Below are 14,985 nucleotides of genomic sequence, written 5' to 3'. Positions count from 1 at the left end.
AAAGTGGGAGTTTGTGAAGCAGCCTGGTATCTAATATGACTGTTTGCATATAAAATATACTGAAGATGGCAGGTATAAAATGTTTCTAAGTCATTACAAGGAGTTTGGACAGTTTCTGAACATATTTGTCTTCTGTTTTTAACAAAAAGAATTAGGACAAATGCACTATTATCAGTTTGTACCACCAAGTAACCATAATAATTAGCAAATCTCACTGCTTCATGACTTTACTGTAAATTGTTTCCAAATGGGTCAGACATCACTCCCACCTCTAAGTTCTGAGACAAATTACGCATAAAAAAATCAAAAGAAAATAATTTGCATGGCTAAAGCAGCACTAGGCTAACGATTCTCCCAAAAGAGTTCCAGCTCGTGTTTTCTTGTACACACTCTGATCTCAGTCTTCAACCTTCTCAGCATATATTTGAAATTTAATAATAAAGTACAACAAATTTGGTATTTTAAAATCAGGCCACTGATTTTAATAATCCCTGGAAATCCAGAACAGACATATACAACACAAAAAGGGTTTTAGAAAATTTCCACTTTTTGATGTTCTTTTAAAATATTTCTACTTTTACGACCAACAAATATTTGCACCTGAATATTAGAAACAAACAGAAAAGGGTTTTGAAAAAATATGAAGGTCTGTGCAGTCTGGGACATAAAAGACTGTGTTCACTGTAGAACAGCCAGTTCTGGTTTGATCAGCATCAGTATGAACCAACTACAGTGGTATGATGTATAGAAAAATCTTATTACATCCTTTACACTCATGCTGCCCTCCACGAAATGCCACCCTGGGCAGTGTGCCATGCCCTCCATACCAAAATCCACCAATGTTTTCAACTCGTTTCCGTAACATTTAGTGAGACAATGCAGCACATCACAAAGTGTGAGGGGAGCAGCGAAGCTCCAGGGAGGAAAGGTGGGTTGGAAAACATGGTCCCACAATTCATTTTTCCAGATTTGAGTTTTTTTTTTTTTTTTTTGAAGCAGTGAGGGGGGGGATGTGAGCCTCTTCTAAACTGCCTTTGATCTTCTTGCAGAGATGGAGCTGTGCTTCTGTAGAGGGCAGGCCTCTGAAGGCATTGGTTCACTGTTGCATCACCACCAGTTACAGCCACCGCAGATTATATCATGCCAGCCTTTTTGATGCGTTCCTCGTTCTGTGCGCATCGTGCGTCCTGCTTGCGCGAGGAGCATCTGTCTTGGATTGAGGGGTTGCCATGCATGGTGGGGTTGAAAGTGACTGGGAGCCTTTGTTAAAGGGCATCTCATCAGGTGCAGATCAAACTGGCAAGTGGTCAGGGCTCACAGGTGGTGTAGTGAAGAGATGTGCAGCACAAGGATAAATGAGTTTCTGATTCATTTCCTCTGTCAGATGAGAGGACAAGTGAGGGGAGGATGAAGTGAGACTGGATGGATGGGTGGATGGATGGATGGATGGATGGATGGATGGATGGATGGAGGGATGGATGGATCCAGAAGGTCTCTCAAGCTGCATGTGTGCTTCCCCCTCCCTTAAAGTCTTCTCAGTTTTTCAGATCCATGGCCCTGCAAGACCAGAACAAGGCACATCAGAAACATGAGCTCACGTTATTCCACATTCAGAGAAGCTCTCTCTGCAGTGTGCTGCACAGCCAGCTCTGCTTCTGCACTCTTCATCCTCACACCCTTCAAAAGTAGCAGCGTAGAAACAGAGCATACCAGGGAATGGACGTGCCACAGCTGCTGCCAGGCTCTCCATGTTGTCTCTCTCTCACATTAAACAAACAAAACAGCCATAAATATTCTCTGACAGCAACATGAGAAGCATGATGAGCAGATCTGCACTCCTCTGCGTTACATAACAGATCTCTCCCCCACCACCCTGTCTCTTTTTTCTCTCTCTCTCTCTTTTTCTTGCGGTCTTTTTTACACTCTAGCTCCCATTTTCCTTCTTGGCCATGGAGCTTTATGCTTCGGAAGTGGCTCACTTATGAGCACAAAAAGTTGGTTCATTGTGTAATAAACTACAAAGTGAGCTCTGGTTGGTCTTATTCCCCACAGAGAAACAGTGTTATTAAAAAGGGGGTTTGCCAGCCTGCAAATATGATGCATTGCTTCCTTCTTAAATTAGCTGCAAGCTCCATCCCCCTTAGATAATAATAATAATAATAATAATAATAATAATAATAATAATAATAATAATAATAATAATAATAATAATAATAATAATAATAATAATAATAATAATAATAATAATAATAATAATAATAATAATAATAATAAAAACGCATTTGCAGTGTCGGTGCAACCTAACATCATTCTCCTTTATATAGCTCCGACTAGTGTTGGTGTTTCAGTGTTAGAAATAGGGTCAAATTGAATAACCAATTTAAGACTGACTTAAAATCCCAAGAAGATTTTTCCACCACTAAACCTAAGCCTTATAGATATCAATAACAATAACAAAATACAGAGTCTCAGTATATCTGCATTCCACACTTTTTAAATTTTCATTTGTAAAAAGTTGACATTCACATATTTAAACTTTCCATTCCTTTTCACTTTCCAGCAATGTGATTTTTTGATGGTCTGTCATGCAAAACACATAAAAAAACACTGAAACTTGGGAATGTAATGTGACAAAATGTAAGGGGTAACAACACACTACAATGTTATGAAATGTGAGAGAAAGAATTGAGAATGTCTTCTTATTTAAAATATTAAAGCTAATTTCCATTATCCACCTTGCCTCTTGTAAATAATCTTCTTGATCATAACTTCTTTGGCTAAATCAAATAAACACACAATCCAACTGTAAAAATCTAAATTATCAAACAGTATCATAAAGAAAAGAATGACTCACGTAGCCGACTCAATGGTTTCTTTGGTCAGATATATGTACCAATACCCTAAGTTGAAAAGGGCAAAGGTCAGGGGAAAGAGGATGCGGGCGTAGAGGTCAATCGGACTTGTTCCAGCAAGCTGAGGGATTTGAGGAAAAGCCGAGCCCTGCTGGAGGAAAATGGGCACTGGGGGGGTATATCCAACCTCGCTGCAGCTCACTGAGTGGTTTCTCCTCTTCAGGCCTTCTTGGTGGCTGCTGTCCGTCTGAGAGGAAGAAGACAGGAAGATTAAATTGGTGAAAAGTTGCATTTTTGGATAGCAATAAGAGAAAAAAAGTAGAAAAAAATGCACTCAACATGAGTTGAATTCTGCTAGTTCAATTCATGTATGTTAATAATATTCAAGCATCTCTATAGAGCGCAGCAGGTAGTTTTCTAGAAATTCATTGGCTGGTTTCAAAACAATACAAGGAGTATTTGGATTTGTACTCTGTTCTCACACTAAAGCTATTTTTAAGACATCCAACCATGAGCTTTACATGTGAGACAGATCCCAGGAGGACGCTGTGGTTGCTTACTGTATTAGCATGAAACCTATAGCTCCACATGAAAGCACAAAACAGCAAATTTATGTTGTGCAATAATGGAATTGGTGTGATTTGGAAATGCCCAAAAGTACTTATTTGTGTTCTGATTTGTATTCTATGCCTTGTTTTTAACCGCTTGTGGAGTAAAAAAAAAACAAAAAACTGCACACTTCCACCATTTGTTACTCTGCAGATGTATACCAAGAATAAGTATAACACAAATATTTTAAATGAATTTACAGAAAGTTCAGTCTGCAATCTTACAAATTTATACTATTTTTCTTTCTTGACAAACTTAAGGATTTTTGACTATTAAATATAACTTGAGGAAATGTAAAAAGGAACTTTAAAATAATTTATTAAGGAATAACATACGGCTATCCAATCCAAATCATAAAACAAACAAAAAAAAATACATCCAAGGTTTGAACCTCCAGTTAACTTAAATGTTGTGAAATAATAATCATTGACATCACATTGGCTTTCCCAACAACAAAATGTTGGTGTATGCTAACTTCTGAATTTAAAGACATTAATAAGTTTAAATCTAAATAGAATTATTAGTAATCCCAAATCCAGTAATTATTAGTAAACATAACTAATGTTGGCCATTCTAAATTACTTAAAACAGGAAAAGATTGCATTTAGTATCGGACAGTAAGAAAAACAGTTTTCTCTCTTTTAATACACCGCATGTAAATAAATTGTGTATTTTTGAAGGATGAATGCTTCAATTAGTGACAGAAGGAGCTACGGGTTCCTGCCGTCATTGTCTTCTGTGTTTTTGGATTCAGCTTTAAGATATATGTCGCTTTTAAGCCTCACTGAAAACTAAACAAAGTCATCCATCCTTTAATGTCATGAAATTCAACTACTAACAGATATTGTGTCGTCATCGTCACTGCCAGTGGCCAGCACCTCCAGCCTGTCTTGTCTGGCTCTCTGCTTCTTCAGGCGGTTTGCCTGCAAGGTGGCAAAGTAGTTCACTGCTGCAAACTCAACGAGGGCAGAGGCCACGAAGGCGAAACACACAGCGATGAACCAGTCCATGGCTGTAGCATAAGCCACTTTAGGCAAAGACTGCCGAGCACTGATGCTCAAGGTGGTCATGGTCAGCACCGTGGTGATGCCTAAAGGAGAGGCAGATATTTGTTAATCAAGCATGCATGAAACTTTATTGGCCACAGTGATTAGCAGACATTAATTGCATAATGATGCTGACAGGAAGGGTGCATACCAGCGACTGTACGTGCTGGAACAGACTCTTTGTTGATCCAAAAGGAAACCTGCGACAGCACGACTACCATGATTAGGGGGATGTAGGTCTGTATGAGGTAGTAGCCGAGCTTTCTCTGGAGAAGGAAATGGACCACCTGCACAGAATACTGACCTGGAAAATAAACGGGGCAAGTGAAGTTAGAAGTGCTCAATAAAGAGCAGAGTAGTACATGTTAAATGTTCATTCACACAGTATGGATGCAGACTGAAAGCACTCAACTCTGTTCTCTTGTAAAAATGAATCTTCTGAACCTTAAATCCTTGTTGTATTTAATAAAACTTGAAGACTCATTTGGTCTCTTATTCAAAGGTCTTGCATCTTGTATGAAGTGTGAAAAAAGAAGAGTAATCTCCTCACTGACAGGACGTGTTACCTGTGTTTAACCTCATTATCTCACTGGACAAGATCTGTCCAACCAGATCGTACTGCAGAAGACTTATTGACTCTTTGGGACACTCGACAGAGCCTGCTAATCCTTTCCTCCAGGTGAAAATAATTTCACTGTTGGTGTACGCATCTAAAAGAAAAACATGTTCATTCAATCAAGTGTAATGTCTAATACTGTGGCAACTAAATGATGTTTGCTCTGTTGAGAACATCTGCTGTACTCACAGCTCCCAAACCTGAGAGGACAGGCGTGGCCATCCATGGGGAAATCCATGAGGTTCATTGGACACTCTGCACTGATTGTTAGTCTACAAGCAGAATACAAACGCGGATTCAATTCCTATTGTTTTCTACTGAAATATGCTGCTACTTTGTTGCAATATATTTAATTCAACCTCAAGTACAGCTATCTTGAAAACAAAATAACACCTCATGGTGTAGAGGACAGTCCCATTCTGCATTATACGGAAGAGCTTGTTGGGTGTGGTCATATTATGGGAAATGGACTTCTTTGAATTTCTAAAAAAGGCGTCTGGTGTCCAAATCTTGTCCACCATGCGGTTGTTAAGACGTAAGATTTCAATGGGGCCCTCAAACTTCAGCCGCTCATCGACCCACATCTGACGGAAGAACATGTCCATGGTGAATTCCTGAACAAAAACACATTAGTGGACAAAAAATAGATATTTTTTAATGACCCCTAAACCATGGCTTTATTCTATAATGGGCATATTTAACGCCAGACAGAGCTTTCAATATGCAGTGAAAGGTGAGGGGAGATAATGAGCGATGATGGATGCCACTCATCCCACATAATCATGAATCAATCCATTCAGCCATTCTCGCTGTCTGACATGTTGTCATATTGATTTCAAGGCCATCAATAATGGAGTTATGGAGCTAGTCAAACAAATTAAAGCTTATTAGATGGTCACATGGCAGATGGTCACTGAAGCTCCCTAACAGTCTGCACATATTCAGTACTGAGCAGACGTCTTGAGCCATCATTCATTTATTTAGATTTTGCTTCAGAGAAAACAACACTTCTTGTGATCTAATAAAGTTGTGTGGATGGGTATCTATCCAGACATTCTAAAGCTCTTTTTAGGGTTTGCTTGGGACTTTGACCATTTTATTTAAACCTGAACATTGTTACAGGAATGTTTTCATCTGTGAAACTCATGTTGTGTGTACAAATTCCACACAATTAAGAATCAATTGGACCTTTCTATCTTCACAGCTTTAAAAAAAATACTACATACAAAGTCTAACTCACATAATCACTGCAGAGTTTTAATTAAACATAGTTATTTATAATGGTATAGTTATTTTGGGAAACATACTCTAACCACCTCCATCACCACTGAATAAATTCCTTAGACAAACTTTGAATTTGTTCATAATTGCTGTAGCTACAGGAAATATCTTTGAGTGATCAGCTTTGTATTATAAGTCGTACAAGAAAAATACAACATGTAGTATTCAAAAAGAATATTTTTGCGAGGCGTATCTTACCATCTCAACATCTGAAACAGGCCCAAAACTGGTAACAAAGATGTCTGTTTTCACCTCTGTAATACCACCTACAACAATGACAGACAAACCACCAATGTATTATGCATAAAAGGCACAACACAGTAGCTGGGGTATATGTTATATTGTTCAGATTACAAAAACAAGTAATTACCTCCTGAACCGGGTCGCAGTCTGTTGTCATAACCATCCAAAAGTCTATCCAAAATGAGAGTGATGTTGTCTGAGTATACTTTTTCACCTCCTTGTGCATTAGCTACACTGCATAGACATAGAGATAGTTACACATTAAGACTTAAATTCCCTTGTAACAATTTTAAATTCAAGACTCACCTAATCAAGCAGATTAGAGCAGCCACAGATAAAGGGTCAGCAGCCATCTTCAGGAACAGTTACCAGTTTTTTTCTGTAATTTTCTAACCAACAATAAAATAAGTGTAAGAGAGGTTTTCTTTTCTGTGTTGCTACAGCGTCTTCTTAAGTATAGTAAGCAGTGAGGCGAGAACAGTAATCTAATTAACAGATTAGTAAATCCACTCCATTTTTAGACAAACTGTGGATTCGCTTTATAACTGCTGGGAGTAAATTACAGCATCATTAAAATAAGAAATAAACACCTCAATTCAAGTCTAACTAACAGAGTTCAAAGGTTATTGAGAGTGTTGTGTGTATGATGCATCGGGAAACACAAACGTACTTGCAGTTCGTCAGGTCGGACAGCAGGTGGCACTGCAGGTAACATAAATAAATACATAAATACACTCAACCGGAAACAGATGGAGAGGAAGAAGTTGAAGTTTGTTGTGATTCCGGATAAATAAATAAAAAACCCGCACTGGTGACCAGTATAACCAGTAAGCGTTGTCAGGCGCTGTGAAGCGGCAGTATGTCAGTCCACTTTGAGGAGAGGAGCGGGGTTGTACCGTGTAAGACACCGTGGGGGTCCTGGTACCAGACCATGGAGGAGGTCTTCATCGAAGTCCATGTGCCTGCAGGGACTTCTGCTAAAGAGGTGAAGTGCCGCTTAGGAAGCAGAGACATCGAGCTGCAGGTCAGAGGGAAGGAAATATTCAAGGTAAGAAGCGAGGTATTTGTCTCAGAGAGTAATTATCTTCTTCAATTGTATTATACAGACAAGTTTAGAACCATCCTAATACACATTTGGGACTGAAGATACAGAAGTACAAAAAATGAACCATAAATAAGTGTAAAAAAATGGCAATAATACTAAAAGAAAACAATGTAACTTAAAACAAATGTCAAAAAATAACCTTAAAATGAATTAAACTTTTAGGGCCCTGCATTTCTAGTTTAAGTTCAAGCAAAAAGAAATCCTTAGACACATGCCAGTAAGGGGAGCAGAGTGATAAAACTGACCCCAGTGACTTCAAGTACAGCAAAAATAAAAAATCTGAACGGTGTGGAAAAAGTTAAATGTTTTTTATCACTCATTTCAGAAACTGAAATTCGTAGATTCATTTCGCATAGAGTGAATTATTTCAAGTCTTTGTTACTTTTAATTTTGATGATTATTGCCTACAGATGATGAAGATCCATTGTACCCTCTCAGAAAATTTAAATATCGTGAAAAGGTAACTAATAGAAAGTTGAGTGGGAGGAAAAAGTGTGGTAGTGAAAGGTGGACCAGCAACAGCGATGGCCGTAACCTTGAAAAGCTTGTGAAAATAAAATCCATTCAAGGATTTCTGGGAGTTTCACAAGAAGGGGAATTACTTTTAAGATGTCTGACATTTCTGTTTAAAACACCCTTTATTGAACAGTGTATAATATTCAAATTTTCCGAAATACCGACTTTAAATTTGTATTATCTCTAAACCTATGGTTGTCAAAATTACAGCAAATAAAAAAAAATCATTTTATGAGCATTGTATCAATATGAGTTTGACTTTCAGAAATAAGGATAGGCAAATAGTTTTCTATTTTTTGTTATCCCTTTATCTACATGTTTCACATGATTTATATAAACAGTTTACACTTTTCTATGTATTCTTGTGGTAACTTGCTACAACCATCCGTTAGTCCTAATGTCATATTAGCTTTGATTGCTGCATGAAAACATAATGTATGTTTTTCTGCCTCCTACCAGGGAAGGTTGTTTGACATGGCCGTGTCTGACGAGGCCACATGGACGCTGGGTGAGCTGCAAGCGCCTTAAAATATTCACCAACTCCACCTGAAGTTAATGTTTAAAAACACCTGTCCATCCTGATTTTTTTTTCTTTTCTTTTCAGAGGACAAATGTCTAATTCGGATTGTCCTGATGAAGACGAACAGAGAAGCAGGTAACTGCTGGACCTCGCTGCTGGAGGGCGAGTACTGTGCAAATGCCTGGGTCCAGGACCAGATGCAGAGGAAACTCACGCTGGAGCGGTTCCAGAGAGAGGTCAGTTAGACCCAGAACGGCTGAGACACACACACAGGGTGCTTCCAGGACAGTGTAAAGAGGAGACACATCTTTTAGTAAAGCTTTTTTTTTTCATAAATGAAAGAAAGAAAACACTTGAATCGTAACATAATACTAAAGATTAACTACACAGTTATTATACAAGATTATTGCAATGAATAACAGTGTCTTGCAAAGGTATTTGTACTTTTTTCCTCAAGTCTCACTGAGATCTTATGTGGTATCAGTGCATTTGTAAAAACTTTAATAATCCTCTAAAAGTTTCTTTCCAATTCATAGATTCTAACTTTAACCTGGTCTATCACAAGAAATCCAATAGAAATATGTTGGATTTTGTGGTTCTAAAGTGACAATATGTGGAATAAACATGGTGAAACAATTTTTAGATTTTTAAGTTACAGATTACACACAATATTTTTTTTAAGACTGTATCTTAAGAAAAGCGTATAACTGGAAAAATTGTCGTCAGAAATAACCTTAAAGTAAAGAAAGATTTTAGGATCATGCATTTTTTGTTTAAATTCAAGCAAAAAAAAGTTGCCAAAAATAACCATGCTGTATATACATCCATGTTAACCACAATGCTTTAATAAAGAAAAGGCTAGATGGACGAAGATTTTCACAGGTTCAATGGGTTACAGCATTTTATATTGCAACCCATTGTAAATTTTAATTTACACCGGGTTTGTTTATTGAAAAAGCTAAGTTGTTGCCAACAATCGTATGATTCTGAGATATTTTTTAGGAAAGAGCAAAATCACTTTTACTTTTTGAATTTTAAGTCAACATTGAAACTCTCTACATACACTATATAAATTAATGGTTTAAAATGTATTCCCTTAAGGCATCAACTGTATGTGATTTGCTTATTTTAATTTGTCTAGAATCCTGGATTTGACTTCAGCGGGGCAGAGATTTCTGGAAACTTTGCTGGCGGAGGTCCAGATTTTTCCAGCTTACAACAATGACAGTCTCCTCTCTCCTGACTTCCAGCAGTGGATGTACTTTTTTTTTTTTCTTTGAGAACAGGAAATTGGTTCCAGCCAGACAGATTGACCATAATGTGGAAAAGTTTAGTCTCTTCACAGCAGCGTCTCCTTCTGGATTGCCTCCGTCACAGGGAACTTTTTGTAGACCTCGTTTGACAAGTTGTGCTGCTCATTATACAAGATGAAGAATCGAGGCTACTTGTAAAAACTGTGTTGTTGCCTTTTAATAAGGAGAATGCACTCAAGTGTAGCTTTTCAATAAATCTTTATTGAAAGGTGCACAAACATAAGATCAGATTGTGTGTCTCTTTGACCGTTTTGAACTCCAGAACACATTTTATTTCTCCTCACTAATAAAATGTACTACACTGGGAAATTGGTAAAGAAAATGCAAAACGAGTTCCGACCTACATTTCCACGGCAGCGCCCACTTTTCTTCAACTAATACCAATCGAGTGATACTGTGGAGGCTTTGTGTGTCCACAAAACTGACAGGATTGCCGCCAGCTTCACTTTGCTGGTTAAAAACCAGACTTCCCGTGCCAAAAAAAACAAAACAAAAAAGTCATCACCTTGGGTAGGAGTGTGCATTCAGGACAGCTTAGCAACCTAGGATGAGAGTTAAGGATTTTGGGCCCGATTTCTTGGTTCCATTTTTGCTGATCACAAAATCCTTCTCCCTCCTCTTCCACATGGTGGACCGAGGACCTAGGTGGTTCAATACTTTTAGCTTAAAACCAGCAACCCATACCAACAATCATTTAGGTATGGATTAAAACAAGAACATACTGTACACCCATGCAGGCAACTCAACCAGGAAAGTATAACTTAACAGGATGGGGGGTGGATTGGCTGTTCTGACAAAAGTAGTACTCCTTGTTATTGGGAAAGAAAAAAAAAGATTTCCTAAAGGTTTCATATTTTCCTTAAAGAAATTCATTATCAATAATGAAGATCTGCAAGGAAAATTAAGTGGACGACCACACAGCAGGAATTTCTCCCTGCATGCAAGGCCATCCATGCACCTGCTTTTCAACAGGCTGACTCAGGTATGGTGGGAAGATGAGTGATCTTGTAGTAGCTGTGCTTCAGCTGGCGCGCGGTTCTTCCCGAGATGGTCCAGCGGAGTCTCTGGCTGTTCGGTCTGGAGCATTTGGTGTTGGCGTATTCAGCCAGGCATTTCCCGACCAGCTCTCTAACACACACCAGGTCTCCGTCTCTCACCTACACACACCAGAAATCAGTACACATGAGGGCATACTGTATTACTGAGCAACACTGGATTTATCGTTTCCAGTAGAACTCACATTCAGCAGGTGCTGCAGATTTTTCAGGGCCTCAGATATTTGGTTCATGTGTTCAGGGTCGTGTTCTTCCTGGGCCTCAAAGCACAGCAGAGCCAGAGCAAGAAGAGACGGCTGTGGAGAAAAAATATAAATAAATGGAGATGTTTTCACAGGGTTGCTACACGCTTCCCTCCCTACCCCGAAGTTCTAATTCCAAGAATTAAGACTTCTTAGTCCTTTACATCTGTTTTAAAATATAAACATTATGTGTATTTATTAGAGATGTCTGTTCAGAGGGCAGGGTTTGCATTTGGTACCAGAGAAAAACTGGAGACTGGATGGACAAAAATAAATGAAAGAAAAACACGATGGAGCGATGGGTACATTGTTTAGACACTTGATTATCCAACAAAGTCTGGAAAATGTAAATATTTTCCCTACTCTTATTTACATTCATACTTAAACAGATGTGAAAAACACAGAAATCAAATTCTAGCTTTTTTCAGACAGGACCTAATGTTCAAAGAACTGCTAATAATAAAAAAAACAAAGTTGGATAAAAACAGCAGCGACTATTCAGTCTGTTCAAACAGAACCAAAGCCAACATTTAACCAACTCTGAAACCTAAAAACTTAAAGAGTGAAACATGATTAATGTGTAATCCGTTTGTGAACGGCAGCAATTGTAGATTTTTTTTTTTTTGTTAATTCTACAAACAAGCCACATAAAGATATTACTACAGGAAACTACTTGCTAACAATAGAACTTCCTTTATAATGCTGTAAATAATTGAGACCAGGAAATGTGGACATCCATTTTGAGCCAACCTTGATTTTGGAGAAGATGAAGGAGCAGTGACAAGCTTTGAGCTGCGCCTCCAGTGTCTCAATGCTCAGTATCTCCCTGCTGGGAAAATAAATCAGCATTAAAACACATTAAAAACCCACATGCAAGAACAAACTTTGTCAATTGAATGACGGGATTAAAAATAAATATGGCAATAAAACAAAGTGCTTGCCAAGAGTGAATCTGGGTTACCTAAATTATGTAAGCTGCCAAATGTGAATATTATGATTCAAATACATAATTACCAGTGACAAGGATTTACCAAAACAAATTTACATAAATAAAATGTTTTAAAAGCTTCTTTCTGGTTCCCTTTGTTCGAGCTATAACACATGCAAACTTATGGTGAAAACTGGTTTAAATTTAGATCTATATGTTACAAACAGTCGCCATAAAAGTAGTTTTGAGTCCAACAGAAATTTAAAGCACTACAAGATTTTTACCCAGATTTATGCAAAGCATATGTTCAAAGCCTTCAGATGATTTTTACTAAACTCAGACAAATTGCTTTGATGCCATCTATACTTTTAAAAACAGAAATGAATAGTCACTTACAGTTTTGATGCATTTAATGAAATGAAAATCTGACTTTCAAGTATTTGAGTGAACAAAAATTTAAAAAAAGGTTCAATTTCAATCACTGTCAAACTTAATGCTCTTTCATTACACAACAAGCAATTAAGGATAACACGAGTATTTGTTCTAACCTCTCGGCGTCGAGCTGCTCCTGGATGTGGCTGTGAAACAGACGGAGGAAGTGCAGCGCCGTGGGGGCCTTCACTTTCCAGTAGAGCTTTTCCATGATGATCTTCTCCATCCTCATCATGTCAGACACCGTAAAGCGATTCTGACTAATGCGGATTAGATCGCTGGCCAGGGGCACGGTCTTCTCGTCTTCTGAGGACTTCACAGCTATGTAGAAGCAGCACAGGCCAACACATGACAGGTGCTTTGGTTGAATCTGTAGGTAACAAGCAGAGACCTCTTTAGTACAAAACTACTTGGTGGGTTTAATTGGACTAATAATTAGAAAGGCCTCAAGAAATTGTCTTGAAAGCAGAATATGACCATTTTTACCTTATGAAAACAATACTTACTACAAAATTCCAATAGGTGTATCTCTACTAGTAACATGACGTGCCACAACAGTGTTGATGTATTTACAAACCTTCATTACAGAGAGGAATCGATCGAGCAAGCTGACCGCCAACGAGAACGTCTCTGAGCTGAAGCCAAAGAACCTGCAGAGATAAAGCAGGTCCTTCACCTCCAGCTCTCTCAGCCGGGTGGTCATCCTGAGGCCGTTGTCCTGGGCAGTCTCTATGAGCCTCAAGCCAGTGATCTTGGGTTGGCATCGGCCCTCCAGATCCACCAGGCCCTTTACTTTTACTGCAAAGGCCTGTGCTCCAGTTACTGTGTCAATCATCTAGACAAAAAAAAAAGAAAAGTAAAACAAAACTGAATGATGAAGACAAAAAATTAACTCTGAATCCTGACACTAAACACTACTAAAAGTTTTTATTTTAAAATGGACCAAACAATTTCAGATACCTTTTTTCTGTGTCAAAAGGTAAAATATACATCAATGTGACAGTCTGTTGATTCTCTTATGTCCTTTAGATAATGTAATGACAAGATTCAGTTTATTTATTGGCACTTTACAACTAAAGTCAATTCAATGATACATAAAATCCAATTGATCTTACTTAAACAATGCATTCAACTTCTGTTTATTATTAATACTGATTTTTAAAAAAGTTTTTAAACCCTGCAGATTGCATCCAGATAAGGTTCCACTTTTACAGACAGTTTAGGAACTTAGGCTCATAGATTAAAATATATAAACAATTCAGACAGATTTAACTTTTTCAAGAGAATTGATTTTTTTTTTTTTTTTAAATAGCAGTAATTACAACAATTACCGTTAAAAAAAACCCCTACCAAATAACGTTAATGAATACAAATTAACCAAATTAGAGATTTGGTCTGACACAGGACACCTAAAGGGGGACTGCTTCCATATTTGTAAGTAATCCAGTAGCAAGTCTCCACCTGAACTGGACTTAACAGGACTAGAAAATAGGTAATATTACACGGATAAATATCTGTGATGTGTGAAAACAGATTTTTCAATAAGGCTTTAGTTGAACCCACGTCCTTTTAAGTATCTAAACCTGCATTACCCCCATAGTTTTCACACATTTTGATTATTTGGACAGGGATCGGGCCTTGTCGGGGCAGCTCCTGCGTCATGTCAGGACATGTCCCTGCCGCACACATCAACGGAGACTGAATGCCGTTACAGATCCAGTTCAAGGCAACACAGCTCAAAACACAAAATACAAGTCCAAACTTAAATATAAGGCACCAACAACATTACTGAGGCGGATATTACAAACTTTAAAGCAGGGAAAATGGTGAACTAGAAATCATACGGAACCGATTGTTGGCTACCACAGCTAAGCTAGCTACGAATCATGTTTGGTTGCGTTGTTTATTATTCGGACTTCTAAAATAAGAAAAAGGTTTTAACGGTTTGTGACTAAAACTTAGCAGGTATAATTTCAATAATATACATAAAAAAGAAAATGTTAGTTTACTTACCTTGAGTAGTTGTTTTTATTATCTTGAACTAAAACAACAAAAAAAAAATCTTCACACGCTCTTAGAAAGCGAGTCTAAAAAAAGTTACAAAACGCAAAAAAGTGTAAGTATGAACTTTCAAGAAAGAAAGTTTTAAGCATAGGTAAATTTCTGCCTATGCACACCCCCTACCCTTGGCATAAGGCGACGGGGAAAAGGACAGTTTAGGTAAATA

The 14,985-nt window shown here is 37.9% G+C and overlaps 3 protein-coding genes across 3 annotated transcripts; 1 reads left to right on the top strand and 2 right to left on the bottom strand.

The window, feature by feature from the left end:
• Positions 1–244: 244 nt before the first annotated feature.
• On the bottom strand, positions 245–7,066 carry LOC102217650 (gamma-aminobutyric acid receptor subunit alpha-6). Its single transcript, XM_005795494.2, has 10 exons — positions 6,954–7,066; positions 6,775–6,881; positions 6,603–6,670; positions 5,517–5,737; positions 5,313–5,395; positions 5,074–5,217; positions 4,659–4,811; positions 4,301–4,551; positions 2,855–3,099; positions 245–1,557 (listed from the first exon to the last, which is right to left on the bottom strand). Exons 1-10 carry the CDS (start codon positions 6,998–7,000, stop codon positions 1,536–1,538), a joined length of 1,341 nt encoding a protein of 446 aa, XP_005795551.1. The 5' UTR covers positions 7,001–7,066; the 3' UTR covers positions 245–1,535.
• Positions 7,067–7,400: 334 nt separating this feature from the next.
• On the top strand, positions 7,401–10,586 carry nudcd2 (NudC domain containing 2). The gene is made up of 4 exons (XM_005795342.3): positions 7,401–7,695; positions 8,728–8,776; positions 8,873–9,024; positions 9,930–10,586. Exons 1-4 carry the CDS (start codon positions 7,507–7,509, stop codon positions 10,011–10,013), a joined length of 474 nt encoding a protein of 157 aa, XP_005795399.1. The 5' UTR covers positions 7,401–7,506; the 3' UTR covers positions 10,014–10,586.
• On the bottom strand, positions 10,283–14,980 carry ccng1 (cyclin G1). The gene is made up of 6 exons (XM_005795343.3): positions 14,772–14,980; positions 13,336–13,593; positions 12,875–13,128; positions 12,149–12,227; positions 11,342–11,452; positions 10,283–11,258 (listed from the first exon to the last, which is right to left on the bottom strand). The coding sequence occupies exons 2-6, from the start codon at positions 13,591–13,593 to the stop codon at positions 11,067–11,069; spliced, it is 894 nt and encodes a 297-aa protein (XP_005795400.1). The 5' UTR covers positions 14,772–14,980; the 3' UTR covers positions 10,283–11,066.
• Positions 14,981–14,985: the final 5 nt, after the last annotated feature.

The sequence above is a fragment of the Xiphophorus maculatus genome, chromosome 23, assembly GCF_002775205.1.
Source record: "Xiphophorus maculatus strain JP 163 A chromosome 23, X_maculatus-5.0-male, whole genome shotgun sequence".
NCBI lineage: Eukaryota > Metazoa > Chordata > Actinopteri > Cyprinodontiformes > Poeciliidae > Xiphophorus > Xiphophorus maculatus.
This window is presented reverse-complemented; position numbering and strand designations above follow the sequence as displayed.